General features: G+C 47.4%; 1 protein-coding gene across 1 annotated transcript; it reads right to left on the bottom strand.

Moving 5' to 3' along the window:
• Positions 1-8,187: 8,187 nt before the first annotated feature.
• C13H20orf173 (chromosome 13 C20orf173 homolog) lies at positions 8,188-13,052 on the bottom strand. Its single transcript, XM_088789172.1, has 2 exons — positions 12,034-13,052; positions 8,188-11,803 (listed from the first exon to the last, which is right to left on the bottom strand). The coding sequence occupies exons 1-2, from the start codon at positions 12,463-12,465 to the stop codon at positions 11,354-11,356; spliced, it is 882 nt and encodes a 293-aa protein (XP_088645298.1). The 5' UTR covers positions 12,466-13,052; the 3' UTR covers positions 8,188-11,353.
• Positions 13,053-15,481: the final 2,429 nt, after the last annotated feature.

Here is a 15,481-nt window from a genome sequence, read left to right as displayed (position 1 = left end):
AGGACACTGTCATTGTCTCTGGGCACAGCCAGACCTCCTGGGCACAGCCAGGGCTCTCAGGGCACTGCCACTGTCTCTGAGCACAGCAAGACTTCCTGGACTCAGCCAGGGCCTCTCAGGGCACTGTGCTGGAACAGCGACTCACAGTCAAGGTGCTTAATATTCTCAATGGTGGCTGGTCAGGACACAAAAGCAAACATCCACCAGTTCCACTACATGGTGGGCACGTTCCCAAGCAAACAGTCAAGTGGTCCATTAAATTAAGGATAGAGCCCATTCCCCATAGTCCATAGTCATTCGCCAGGGCTATCCTGGGGGTGAGGGATGACCTTGACCTCACCCTCATCTACCACGGAGGACTCAGCAAGCCTTTCCTCCTGGGACTACAAGTCCTGTATCCAGGCTGCTTCAGCAAGCACTTCCCAGCCCACAGGTCCGCAAAGACCTTTGCTTTCTCTGGCCTATGCTGGTTGGAGAACCGTCCACGTCTTCCCACCCCTCCATGGGGGTCCAGCTCTTCAGCAGCTGCACAGCTTTTCCTGTGCTGGTGGGAGAAACGTCCACGTCCTCCCACCCCTCCATAGGCATCCAGCTCTCCGGCAGCTTCTCCTCCTTGTCTTCCAGAGACTGAGTGTTCACACGCACAAACTGCTCCACCGCCCTTCAGAGAGCTTTGGCCGGCACCGTACCCTGCTTGCTGCGCCATTTGTCATGTGGGGGACCCTGCTCGCTGCGCCATGTGTCATGCAGGGCGGCCTGCGGGGTCTCTGCTCCCGCTCCCCATGTAAGAACGCAGAATATGGTGAGGCCAAAAAGGAACACCCACGGAGCCATAGGTAGGGGAGTCATACCACTATACTCTCGCTGGTGGCTGGGTTGGAGAAACAGGAAACAGGAGCCACACAATTCTCAACCCTCACTGCGCCACTTGCAGGCTCAGCCACCATCTTGCTAGCCCCCATTTTTCTCCTAGCCTAGCCACAGCAGTTATATTAGTGGCCAATGGCTCACTGTTATAGCTGACGGCCAACTAGCCACAGCTGATGGCCATCCAATCACAGTTGATGGCCATTTACTACCTGAGCCAGCACCTGTCTATGTGAGGCCGAGAGCCTGGAAACTGCTTTCTGGGGCTCTGCCCCCACACTCCACCCCTACAGGCTCTCGCCTCACAATCTACGCGACAAGCGTCTTCCGCAAGGGGACCTGTGCGAGGAGCCTGGAGGTGAATGCAATATCCTGGACACAGCCAGGCTCTCTGGACACAGCCAGGGTTTCTCAGGGCACCACCAGTGCTTCTGGGCACAGCCAGACTTCCTGGACTTCTTAGGGTACCACTAGTTTCCCCGGGCACAGCCAGGGTTTCTCAGGGCACTGTCATTCTCTCTGGGAACAGCCCGACTTCCTGGGCACAGCCAGGGCATCTCAGGGCTCAGCCACACTTCCTGGACACAGCCAGGGCTCTCAGGGCACTGCCACTCTCTCTGGGCCTCTCAGGGTGCCCTGCTGGAAAAACAGCGACTCACAGTCAAGGTGCTTACATATTCTCAATGGTGGCTGGTCAGGACACAAAAGCAAACATCCCCCAGTTCCACTACATGGTGGTAAGTTCCCAAGCAAACAGTCAAGCGGTCCATTAAATTAGGGATGGAAGGCAATTCCCCATAGTCCATAGTCATTCCCCAGGGCTGTCCTGGGGGTGAGTGATGACCTTGACCTCACCCTCATCTCCCACGGAGGACTCAGCAAGCGTTTCCTCCTGGGACTACAAGTCCTGCATCCAGGCTGCCTCAGCAAGCACTTCCCAGTCCACAGGGGCGCAACGACCTTTGCTTTCTCCAGCCTGTGCTGGTTGGGGAACCGTCCACATCTTTCCACCTCTCCACGGGGCTCCATCTCTCCAGCAGCTGCATGGCTTTTCCTGGGCTAGTGGGAGAACCGTCCACGTCCTCCCACCCCTCCACGGGGGTCCAGCTCTCTGGCAGCTGCTCCCCCTGGTCTTCCAGAGACTGAGTGTTCATACACACAAACTGCTCCACCACTCTTCGGAGAGCTTTGGCCGGCACCGTACCCTGCTCGCTGCACCATTTGTTGTGCAGGGCGTCCGGTGGGGTCTCTGGTCCTGCTTCCCACATAGCAACGCAGGATATGGTGAGGCCAAAAAGGAACACCCATGGAGCCATAGATAGGGGACTCATGCCACTATACTCTCGCTGGTGGCTGGGTTGGAGAAACAGGAAACAGGAGCCACACAATTCTCAACCCTCACTGCACCGCTTGCAGGCTCAGCCACCATCTTCTTGCTAGCCCCCATTTTTCTCCTAGCCTAGCCACAGCAGTTATATTAGTGACCAATGGCTCACTGGTTACAGCTGACGGCCAACTAGCCACAGCTGATGGCCATGCAATCACAGTTGATGGCCATTTACTACCTGAGCCAGCAGCTTTCCACGTGAGGCCGAGAGCCTGGAAACTGCTTTCTGGGGCTTTGTCCCCACAATATCCTTGGGGTATATCCGGGGCATATCAGCTGGAACCAACTCAGTTCCCCTGTAGTCCAACCATGTATCAAGCCAGTAAGGAGGATGGACAGTGGCAGGACTTGTCACTTATGGACTGGTCCTGGTGGAGGCAGTCTGGACTGAACCCAGTTCACAGGCTTCATTAAGACCTATTGGCAACTTCTTCCAAACCTGAGAGAAAAGTTTTCTTTAAAGAAGCAGGGTATGACTTTCCTCGGGCACTCTGGCATAATCTAGAATTCTTCTTACCTAAGCCTGGGGCCAGAGGCAAGGTCCAGCTAATAATGTGGGGTTTGAAAGCAGCACCCCACTCATGCAGACATGCTTAGTCCCCAGTATATCCTGTCGCACCACACAGAGTGGAAATGGGGCTGGCTATTCACAACTGCTAGAGCTTTGTTCCAAAAACCCATGAATGGGACTCAGCAACAGATGCTTCCAGCAGATGAAAGGCATTTTGGAGGCTGCCCTGCAAGGTCTTTATTCTATAATAAACTGATCCCTATTTGCTCTTCCCTCCCCATCCAACCTTCATTAGCCCCCCCACCTCCACCCTAGACCTCAGGCTAGGGTCCCCTTTCACCATCAGATATTCAGGGTAGGGTTGGCCTTCAGTTCAAGTGTAGACTGTGATCGTGCTCTCACACTATAGCTTGTGGGTGATTTTCTACTCCGACTTTCTAATACACACTTTCCTTGACAAATAGTAGGATCGTCTGTGTAGTAGGTTCCACCAGTATTGGTGCCAATTGCTCATCTCTGGCCCACTGCTCTTCTCCAGCTCCAAACCCAAAGAGAGAGACCTAAAGTGGAGAAGCATAAAGGAAAGTCTTCCAGGCAGGACCCAACCCTGCCTAAGGGCGTCAGGCAGAGCTTCCCTCCCTTCTCCTTATTACATGCAACAGAGCAACAAACCTGGGAGATGGGAAATGCCTCTGACCATCCAGCCAGTTCTTGCGGATGTACCTGATGGTGATCTCATGGATAGTGTGATTGAGCCCCAGAACCTGGGGGGCAGAAAGGTCAGAGTTGAGTGCAGAGGTCTTCTCCTTTCACAAAACTTCCCCTCTTCCTCCGACCTCCTCCATAACTGTTTTGATAGAGGCTGGTACAGGCCAAAAAGTCCTGAGAGCAGAAAGGGACAAGCGTTGAGTCAGTGTCTGGACAGTATCATGTCCAGGGAGTGCCTGGGTCTGCTGGGGGCGTCACCCTGTTCTTCCAATAAGCTTCCACGCTTTGTGTGTCGGAGGCATAATCACCACATCACAACCTAATTGCCTTTGCTCATTTACTTCCCCACATGGGACAGGCAGCCTCTGGAAGGCAGAGCAGCTACGCGTCTGGAAGGCAGAGCAGCTACGCGTCCCAAAGTAGAGAAGGAAAAGCTGGTGGTGTGTGTTGGGGACGAGGGCAGTGTCCAATCCCAGGCTGCAGAGTGAGGGCAAGAGCAACATTTACACCAAAAGCCCAAGGCTGCCTGCTCCCCTCTAGGCCTGGGGCCTCTACCAGTCATACCACCTCATGGAAGATGCCCTTTTCCACCTTGGCTCAGGACCATTGCTGCCCACCCTACATCTGGAGGCTTCAATGATGCCAGCGGCATGTGGGTGTTCTTGCTGGGTCGTGGCATTCTCAGGTGTGCTACGTATGTGCAGGGAGGTCTGCTGGCTATGTTCTCACAGCCTAGAAGGAGGGCCTAGTTCATTCTGCAGAGATAGGAAAGGAAGTCGGGAAGGTACTGGGGCTCACAGCCTGGCACTGCTCACCACCCTCCCCCTCCTGCCCCCACCGGAGCACAATGTGGTCCTCATCAATGGTTAGCCCATATTCCAAAGACTAGATTCCCTGAGCTCCCCTATTGTATAGCAAAGGATTGACATGCATGGGTCTCAAGGTCTGGCTGTGGCCTGGGGATCAGCTGGCATAGTCCTCCTTGGTCAGCTGGAATTGGGTTGGGTTTCCTTGCATCTGTGCCTATGCAGAGGAGCACAGACCACTTCTCACCTGGCTCCCATGTTCTAGCACAGAGAGGAGGCTGAACCCCATTGTAGCAGAGAAAGGGGTCAGGGAGGGGATGCAGCCCAGGGCCCAGGACCTCTGGAGACGGGGTGGTCTCCCACCATCAGGAGCTTCAGGGCCCATCTGGAAGCGCTGGTCAAACCAAATAGACACCCTACAGGTGGAGGCAGGCTATGCAGCTATGGGACCTGGTAAGCAACCCCAGAGCCTCTGTAACTCTGGAGCCAGCAGCAGAACCAACAAAAGCACCTGTGGAGAGGGGGATACCTCACCCACAAAAGCAGCAAAGCAATCTTTCAATGTAAGACTGCATGCAGGCGCGTCATCTCAGCCCATGGGACAGGTCCTTTATCAGGCAGTTGGTTGGTTTAGTTTGGCCTTAGGATACATGACACTTGCAGCTGTCCCCTTCCTGCAACACGGGAGGCGAGGAAAGGAGTAGCTGAGCTCTATGCAAACACTAAGTCCTGAAGAGCAGGGGGAATGGTGGTCAGGGCCAGGGAGGGGAGAAAGCGGGGCGGTCAGTGTGCTCCAAGCAGTGTTATCCCCGTGTGACCCTGGAGTGTAGTAAGGACTGGCGCAGGCTCAGCTGTGCTCACCACACTGAGCAGGCAAGGGAGGAGGAAGAATAAGAACATGGGGTCTCATGGCCCTGGGGGCCTGGACTTGACTGCCTCTATCCTCCTGGAACCGGAGTTTGCCTAGACCCTAAAGGAGGTGAAGATGGGAAGGGAGGCTTCTCCGGAGAAGGAACATGCTCCTGGCCCTGCTGATCTGACTCAATTCATTTACATCAGCAGCTTGTCACAGAGTCCTTTGTTACCAATGCCACCAGCTCTTTCCATGTCTTCATAGGACCTGAAGTTTTAACACCATGGGAGAGGTTGGAGGTGAAAAGTTGAACGGGTCAGAGGTCAGTGGAGAGACGAAGAGTCTCTGTGAAAGCTGTGTGATGTTCCCAGCACATGGCCATTTGGTGAGGCAGGGAGGGGGATGGGAACTGGTATTCAGATTTGCTTCTTCCTTAATCAGGGCTAGTTGTTGAGGTGATAGAATCAGGGGAGCCTCCTACTCAGTGCCTGATAATCCATACATTGCTCTCGCACCTCTATCTTTGTTTCCTGTCATCATTTCTCCTGTATCTGAATATTCCAGCCCTACCAGTCAGATCCAGGAATCTAAGGCTCGTTACTGGCCAAGAGTAGTCTTACCTTCAAGCTGGTTGATTACCTCACCTTTTGCTCTTGCTTTAGGACTCGAGTCATGCTGGAGCCTTTGGATGTGAACCCCCCTCTTCAGCTTGTCTGCCCAACCCCAAATAGAAAAGCATTGTGGATGAGATGGGCTGGTTGCTGGCCCCTGCCTCTAATCCGGCTTTTCATTCATCTAGCAAATGCTCATTAATAGAGCTCAGCTGTGTGTCACAATGCTCCACAATAGGCACTGAAAAGACCAGCTCACCTCCAGGGGCCACAGAGCCTGGACATACACAGACACTTGTAGAATAACCCGGATGCCCAGAAGACTCACTGGCTGCTCGGGATGAGACCGGGGAAAGTGTCACAGAACATCTTAGAGGAACAGGAGGCTTGGGGGCCCTTTCAAAGTGGGTGTCAATCGGATACTCTGGGTATATGGAGTCCAGGGGTGTACCTGCGGGTCCCGGGAGCAATGGCTGCCTCTTGGTGTTGTACCAGCTGCCCACTCAGGTTAGACCTTTCTGACCAAAGAGCGGAAACATCAGGTGAGCCTCAGGTGAGCATCAGGGCAGCCCACACGCCTAAAACCCAGCATTAAGGCTTTGTTCCTGTCCCAAGGGACAAGGCACAGGGCAAGTGGCAGGATGACTGAAGTACAAAGCACTGGGAAGAGTCGGAAGCTATAGTCAGAGATTCCACCACTTCCTCAACCCTTCTCACCACACTTCCTTCCAACACTTCACCTCTTACCTCCACAGCCACCTGGTAAGTCCTATGAGGTGCACTGCTGGAGGCTGAGAGGAGGGAGGAGAGAGGGGACACCTGGTGTGTCCTGTGAAGGGGGTTGATGTGCCGTGGGGTTCTTCATGCCAGCCGTTATATCGGGGACCCCACCACACAAGGCACATTGTGAGTTCCTGTATGTCGGCTTCGTGGATAAGACCGCCTTCACCTTGGCATTCAGCCCAGGGTCCAGCTGGCAAACGGAAGGCGTGGAAATCAAGTGTAATGGAGACAAATGAAAAGGGCAAGAATACGTGCCGAGGCCGGTGTTGTGCATGTTGAGAGGGGAGCCACCTGTTCCCAGTGCAGGTGGCTAAGCATGAGGCGGAGAGGAGAAAGGAAGCCTTTGGGCCCCTCTTGAGAAAAGAAAAGTTACAGGAAAACTTTGTCAAGTGGTTAAAAGTAAATTTCTATCCAATCAAACTTTTTTTTTTTGGTAGATCTCATTTATTTAAAATGAAACAAATGCATGCACATGGTTACATTATTAAATAAAAAAGAAGGCAGCAATCTCTCACTCCATTCTTTTCCAACCTCTCTCCAGGAGCAACCAATTTTTTAAAACTCTTCTATTTTTTGTAGTGGGCAACTTTATTCCTCTAAATAATATGTGTATATGAAGCCATATGGCTTCAGTTTCTGGAACAAAACGGTGATGGGTAGCTGCACAGGCCACACCTTTGGGGATTCTTGGGATCTGGCTCCGAACTAGACACCCAGTAGACCTCAGTGCCCTTGGGAAAGCAGTACTGTGCTCTCAGTTGTATGAGAGAAGTTTGCATTTTCTTAGATTGCATGTGTTTGTTGCATATAGTGGATACTTCAGTGGATACCCAGCCACTGAAAACCCTCATTAAGCGAGGCTATTTGATTACCTTGAACTATTGTTTCTACCAAAGAAAGCAGGATCAATGGTCCACTCTCCAGTTGATGTAATACGTCTCCTCCAATGAAATGCTTTTATTTCTCTTTAAGTATCATTATGGACTCAAGGATTTTTATATATTTACTATGATTCAATCATGACAACTGACATTTTTGATGCTCGTATTGTCCCAAATTTGATGTCCAGGTTATTCTTGTACTTTTCTTGTCCAAACCTGGAATCTTTTAGTGGGAAAAAAAATTTTAGAAAACAAAATGTGAGTTCTGGGGTTGATCATTGCTACTGGGTTGTTATGACTTTTAGACCATGCAGATGACAAAACAGAAAATGTACTTTGAAAATTGTAGGTTCAAGGTGGTGATGCTTGCATAACAATGTGATACTTAATGCCACTGAACTATACATTTATTTTAAAATGGTTCAAGTGGCTAGAAAAACTAATCCTGAAATTTAAATGGAACCACCGAAGTCCCCCAAACAGCCAAAGAAATCTTGAAAAAGAACAAAGTGGGCGGTATCATGCTTCCTGACTTCAAACTACACTACAAACCTACAATAATCAAAATAGGTCACGGGAACAGAATGCCCAGAAATAAATCCTCATTTACATGGTCCATTACTCTATGATAAAGGAGGCAAGAATATACAGTGGGGTAAGTGGAGTTGGGGAAACTGGACAGATACATGAAAAAAAAAAAAAGAAGAAAGAAAGAAAGAAAGAAAGAAAGAAAGAAAGAAAGAAAGAAAGAAAGAAAGAAAGAAAGAAAGAAAGAAAGAAAGAAAGAAAGAAAGAAAGAAAGAAACTGGACCACTTTCTTACACCATATAAAAATTAAACTCAAAATGGGTTAAAGACTTAAATGTAAAACCTGAAACCATAAAAATCCTAGAAAAAACGTAGCCCTAAACCCTTTAATATTGGTCTTTAGCAATATGTTTTTTGATATGTTTCCTCAGGCAAGGGCAACAAAGCAAAAATAATGCAACTACATCAGATTAAAAAGGTTTTGTACAGCAAAGGAAACCACCAATGAATGGAAATTACAAATGATATATCTGATAAGTGGTTAATATCCAAAATATATAAGGAACTCCTACAATTTACACACACACACATACACACACACACACACACACCAAGTAATCCAATTTAAAAAATGGGCAGAAGACCTGAATAGCTGTTTCTCCAAAGAAGACATACAGATGGTCAACAGACATATGAAAAGATGCTCAACATCACTAATCATCAGGGAAATGCAAATTAAAACCACAATGAGCTATCAGCTCACACTGTCAGAATGGCTATCATCAAAAAAATCAACAAATAGGGGCAGCCGGGTGGCTCAGTTAGTTAGAGAGCTCTTAACAACAGGGTCACTGGTTCAATTCCCACATGGGCCAGTGAGCTGCGCCCTCCACAACTAGATTGAAGACAATGAGCTGCCACTGAGGTTCCAGAGGGGCAGCTGGGTGGCTCAGTCACTTCGAGCGCAAGTTCTCAACAACAAGGTTGCCTTTCAATTCCCACATGGGATGGTGGGCTGCACCCCCTGCAACTAAAGATTGAAAACGGCGACTAGACTTGGAGCTCAGCTGCGCCCTCCACAACTATGTTGAAGGACAATGTTGGAGCTGATGGGCCCTGGAGAAATACACTATTCCCCAATAAAATTTTTTTTTAAAAAAATCAACAAATAACAAGTGCTGACTAGGATGTGGAGAAAAGGGAACCCTCGTACACCATTAGTGGGAATGTAAATTGGTGCAGCCTCTATGGTAAACAGTATGGATATTCCTCAAAAAAATAAAAATAGAGCTGCCATACGGACCCAGCAATACTACTTCTGGGTATTTATCCGAAGAAAACAAAAACACTAATTAGAAAAGATATGTGCACCCTTTATGTTCATTGCAGTTCATTTGCAATAGCCAAGATATGGAAGCAAACTAAGTGTCCATCAATAGACGACTGGATAAAGATGTGGTACATCTTTACAATGGAATATTACTTAGCCATAAAAAAAGAATGAAATCTTGCCATTTACAACAACATGGATGGACCTTATAGTGTATTATGCTAAGTGAAATAAATCAGACAGAGATAGACAAATATCATCTGATTTCACTTGGAAATACCATGAAATCAAAAAATAAACCCATAGAAATAGGCCCATAGATACAGAGAACAAGCTGATGGTCAGTTGCCAAAGGGGAGGAGGTGGGAGATGGGTAAAAGAAGAAAAAAATAAATAAAATGGTTAAAATGGTAAATTTTATGTATATTTTTACCACAATAAAAATAATTTTAAAATTGAGTTCATAGTGGTATTTCCAGTTTGAATTTAATATCACAGGGCTTTTACTGTACCTGTCTGATTGTGTGTTTGGCTCCTAATAATATTAATATAACTTATTTACTTTATTCCATGATATTATACAGTTTCAAAAAATAATACCAATATTATAATAAATCTACTGAGCAAAGTTTAAAATTTCTTTGTAGTACTTTTTGTCTGAGAATATCTCCTATGAAGGATAGTATATGGAGTTCTAAAGGAACTTGAAATAATTCTTTCTCTGGTGGTTATGTTATCAATTAGATATATAGTTAGGTCTATCTAATTTATCTTCAAATTTAGGGTTTGATTCTACCCTTTTTCATTTAGTTTTATTTTGTGTAAGGTAAATATATAATGAATCACATGGTGAAATGTTTGTTGTTGAAAAGCTGGAGTAGAATGTAGCTCTAATGCCACCAGCAATCGACGGAGAGAAAGCTGTGGTTTTACTCAGTAGGAGAGTGATCTCTCTCCAGGGTCTGTTGAAGCCCCAGTGCCTCTCTGACACTCCAAGTTCCCCTTGACTACTTGTCAGCCTCCTGCAGCCTCCAGAGGCATGAACAGGCTGGGAACCAGCTCAGCTATAGATAACAACCTTCCCCTCACACTGCAGCTTACAGATGACCTATTGCTCTCTTTTGAAACCATGCATGTTGCTCATGAACCAATATTTATCATCCCAGTAATGGGACCACTTCATAAACCAGTCTGTCCCAAACCAAACAAAGACAGCTGGGAGATGGGTAAGCCAGGAAAGGGCCACAGGGTAGCAGGCTGGATCCTTTCTTGCCTCCATGCCTATCTACCATTCTTTGAGCAACACTCACTAACATCCAGTGAGACAGGCTGCCTCCCTCCTGGAGCTGGGAGGAGAACAGAGCTCACTTTCTCTACGGAAGACAGATTCTGAACACACAGTGACCCAGAAGCCAAAAAAAGACAGCATCAATTAGATGCTCCTCCTCCTATTAGAGGAAGAGAGAGGATTCCCGAGGAAGCCAAGACAAGGGCATTCCAGGCAGAGGCAGCAGAATGTGAGAAGGCACGAGACAGCTGGTATGTGTGGGGAATGCCTAGAAGCCCAGTGTGTGAGCCTGGGGAAGAGGAGGGGAGGGAAGGGGAGGGGTCAGAGCATGAAGGGTCTTGAAACCTGGCAGAAATTTTTAGACTCTGTGCTGAAGGTACGGGGGAAGAGTTTTAAGTGAGGAAAGGTAAGAATCTTAACTGGGTCACAGATGGACAGGCCATGAGCCCCAGAAATGGATACTGACCCTGGTTATCCAGCCTGTTGCCCTGGTTGTACCTGAGGAAGGCTGGGCTGGTCACCAGAGCCTGGGAAGAAGAGGGAGGTGGCCTACGTGGGGTCCTTCCCACAGCAACCCACAGCCACATCTTACTCCCTCCCATCCCCTTACCTGGTCTTCGCTATCTTCCATTCCACGAGGGCACTGGATCATCTTCTGAAATCTAAGAACGAATTAGGAGGTGGGGGTGTTTCAGCAGCCCCTGAGACCTGGGAAGGTCCTACAGGTGCCCCAATAGGCCAGCAGAGGGTCTCCCTGGAGCCCCATCTGTCTTTTGCAGTGACCTCCTCTCACTCCCATACTAAGAATATCTGGGTTCCCAGACCATCACCTCCTCGCTCAGAGCATCTGAAGTCCATGCCAGACTGGAAAGCTTCAGAAGTAGCAGCAGCTGTCTCCAGGAACCCTGGACCCCAGCCTTCCTGCGGCACGTGAAGAGTCCCATGGTTTGGTTCCCTACCATCTTGAAGCCCTGAACAGGAACCTGGTTCATCCTGGGAAGGAGAGCAGGAACTGACGGAACTCTGGGGACGGGCCTGGACCTTCCTGCTCCCTGCCTGCTCCTCAGTGCCCACCTGAAGACTGTGCCGTGTTGAGTGACGTTCCCGAGGCTGGAGGCCCGCAGGATCTTCAAGTTCCCCCCCAGCACACAAGTCCCACAGTAGAGCTCAAAATGTTTCACCGAGGGTCTGGGAATCACCTTCCACAGCTTCTCCCACAGTTTGCCCAGCTCGCTTGCTGAGTTCATGACCTAGAAACAGCCGGAGGGAGGAGACTGGGTGCTGGGACCCAAGTATCAGCACCCGATGGAAGGAAGACCTGGGGGGGTGAGATCTCCGTCGGAAGGTCAGGGGCTGAAGCTGTGAAGATGGGAGGTGCACTAAGCAAGAGCCAAAGGCAGGGGTTTGGGCCCAAAAGTGGGACATGGGTTAGGCCTAGGAAGGACAGGGGATGGGATTGGGCCCAGTGTTGACCACTGACCAACCACTGGAGCACAGCACCGGGGGTCATGGAGTCCGTTGCCCCCATCAGGTACCCCATCGTCTTCTCATAGCATGCAGCAAACCAGTTCTGTTCTCTGACTGTGGGATGGCACAGGGTGTAGTTGAGGGTCCCAGAGAGGCAGCCACACTTTCTGAATTTCAACCAAAGACAGCTGCAACGCCTTGGTACCAAGTATGTCAGCTTTTCCTGGGGTTCCAATTCAGGTTTCTGATCTAGGCAAGGGGCCATCAGCCACAAGATGAAACCCCAGAATACACACAGGACAAAAACCTGCCATAAGCGCTTCATGTCTGGTCCAGGCAATGGTTTCCGTGGCAGGCAGCAGACTGGATTCTTTACCTGGGACCGGGAAGGAAGAGGTATGAGGCCACAAACAACCCCGCAGCATTCTGTCCTGTTGGCGTCCATGGCTCCCCAACTCTCCACGCCACACCTCCTCCCAAATCCTCATCTCCTGCCTCCCTATATATTTTCTTACCTCCAAAGAAGAATCTGGCTGGGCCTGGGATGGAAGGTGTGAGAGCAGAAAAAGAATAATACATAATATGTCCTGTATCCTCCCACAGGAGGAAAGCTAGGCTCTCATAGGGGTCCTCATGCCACCCAGTTATATCATAGATCTCATCACAAAGTACACATTGTGACCTCCTGTCTTTAGCCTGCCTGGGCAAAGCCACCAGCCTAACCTGTGTATAATGTACAAGATGCCTACACTGAATGTAAGCTCCCCAAGGACAGGGACCAACCTTGTCTGTCTTCTTCTGCATCCCTAAGATTCAGAATCTTTTTTTTTTTTTAATTGGGGAATACTGGGGAACAGTGTGTTTCTCCAGGGCCCATCAGCTCCAAGTCGTTGTCCTTCAATCTGGTTGTGGAGGGCGCAGCTCAGCTCCAAGTCCAGTCTCCGTTTTCAATCTTTAGTTGCAGGGGACGCAGCCCACCATCCCATGTGGGAATTGAACCAGCAACTTTGTTGTTGAGAGCTCCCGCTCTAAACCAACTGAGCCATCCAGCCACCCCTCCAGAAGCTCAGCGGCAGCTCATTGTCTTCAGTCTAGTTGTGGAGGGCGCAGCTCACTGGGCCCATGAGGGAATCGAACCGGCAACCCTGTTGTTCAGAGCTTGTGCTCTAACCAACTAAGCCATTCGGCCGCCCAAGACTCAGAATCATTTAATAAATATTTATGGGATACATGAACAGAGTTGAGAGGGAACTTAAATACTATTTATGTGTGATGTTCCTTCTCCAATTGTAGAACTTTGGCTCAGACCTCTCTTCTATTCTCTACACCCAATATCCTATGTCTCTAGGACTTCCACTAACATGTCTCAGACCTCTCATGCTGAACAAGCCTGAGACTCAACTCATGATCTTCCCTTTAAACCAATTCCTCCCCAAGACTTCTCAGTCTCAATAAGGGGTCCCACCATTCACCCAGCTGCAAAAGCCAGGAGCCCACGTGCTATCCTTGATTTCTCCCTCTCCTATGATTTCCAGATCCATTTTTTAATCCATTTGCTTCACTCTCCAAATCACCTTTGCAGTCCTAGCCTGTGGAAGACACTTTTTTTAAAAAATGAAAAACTTTAAGTTGTTTTTGTTTCCGGGGAAGAAAAGAGTCAGACACCTTTTTTTTTTTTTTTTTTTTTTTTTAATCAAAATGTTTTCTTCCATGGGATGAGAACAGTGAAACAGTTCATCTTAATTAGTGAAAATCTGCACTGGGTATTTTACAGCTTTTAAAACAATTCGCCAAAAAAAAATCTGAATAAAGTCTGTAGTCCAGTTAAATGTATTGTACCCCTGTCAATTTCCTTTGGATAAAGTACTATTGGTACTATATAGTAAGATGCTGCCATTAAGAGAAACTGGATGATGGGTACATGGGGCCTCTCTTTACTATTTTCACAATTTCTTATGTGCCTATAGTTATTTCAAAAGAAAAAGGTTTTAAAAATCATTTAGAAAAGGATGCATAGTAAGCTTTATTTCTGTTTTATTTATATCAACTGGTATAATCCTTTTTATTGTTGTAAAGTAATAAAAAACTTTACCATTTTAACTATTTTAAAGTGTACAACATCACACTATCTAGTTCCAGAACATACTGATCACCCCAAAAGGAAAACCCATATCCATTAAGTACTCATTCCCCATTTTTCTCTTCTCTACCCCTTGGAAAGACAGGATCTTTTTAAAAGTTAAAACATCTCAAAATGTTAGCTTTGCTTTTCAACAACTTTATCGAGGCACAATTTACGTATACGTACCAGAAAAGTCACACATTTTAAGTATATGATTCAATGATTTTTAGTAAATGTAGACAGTTGTGCACATATCAGCACACTCCAGTTTTAGAATTTTTCTATCAGAGATCCCTTATTCACATTTGCAGTCAATCCCACTCCTCATTTTAAGCAACTACTACATTATTTTCTCTAAATTATTTGCCTTGTTTGATCATTTTATATAAACAGAGTCATACAGGAGCATTTGAGATCTTGCTCCCCAGTATATGTCATCAGTTTGGCTCAAATACACTCATAAAAACTCATAAATAAATAAATGGAATCACATAGTATGATTATGATGTCTCAGCAATGTTTTCTTTTTATGTTTTTGTCTTTCCATCCAGGACACAAGTTAAGACAGACAATCACAAGCATTCTTTCTCTGTACCAGTGGATAATTTTGTTTCTAGCCTACTGTTTTCCTATGGGTTTATCTCTATCAAGATCCCATCTTTTTATTTAGGCCTCAGGGTGTCACCTCCATTTCCTAAATAAGCATATTGGGTATTAATATCCAATACCCAAAGAAGACCCCACCACCACCACCGTCTATTTGACAGTGATTATAAAGCAAGTACAATACGGTCATGAGAAGTTCAGGCTACACTAATTAAAAGTTACTTTGTGAAACTATCTTTAAACAAGGTTTAATAAAAACACAGAGTGCTGGGCCTCATCCTGAGTTTCTGATTCGATTTTTCTGGGGTGGGGCCTGAGAATTTGCATTTCTAACAAGTTTCCAGGTGGTACCGATACTGCTCGTCCAGGGACCACACTTTGAGAAACAACGGCCTTAGCTTAACATATCCAGCCAGCAAAGTATTTTGCAGAGAAAAACTGATTTCTTTATTAAGACGGAAGTTCACGTTCTAATTATATTTTTCCTTCCTAAAAAGGGGCTTATAACGTGTTCCTTCCACAGCCTACAACAGCTTCCTAACTGGTCTCAGCTTTTGTTCTATTCATCTCTTATCCATTCTTCACCCAGCAACTGACGTGATCTTAAACTAACTTCCTGCTTGGATCCTTAAAATGGCATCCCATGGTAGTCAGAATAAAATCCAAAATCACTCATCTCACACATTTTCCAGCCATTCTAGCTTTTTCCTGTTCCTAGAACTTTCCAAGTTCC

Source organism: Rhinolophus sinicus, chromosome 13 (genome assembly GCF_057876585.1).
Source record: "Rhinolophus sinicus isolate RSI-liver-muscle chromosome 13, RSI-T2T, whole genome shotgun sequence".
Taxonomy (NCBI): Eukaryota; Metazoa; Chordata; class Mammalia; order Chiroptera; family Rhinolophidae; genus Rhinolophus; species Rhinolophus sinicus.
This window is presented reverse-complemented; position numbering and strand designations above follow the sequence as displayed.

What these genes read in the sequence shown, in the direction of transcription:
- C13H20orf173 (XM_088789172.1), bottom strand. Translation starts at nt 12,465, where the DNA reads ATGGACGCCAACAGGACAGAATGCTGCGGGGTTGTTTGTGGCCTCATA. An exon ending in GTGCTGTGCTCCAGTGGTTG is followed by an intron (nt 11,804 to 12,033) that starts GTCAGTGGTCAA and finishes GGCTGTTTCTAG; the next exon opens with GTCATGAACTCAGCAAGCGA.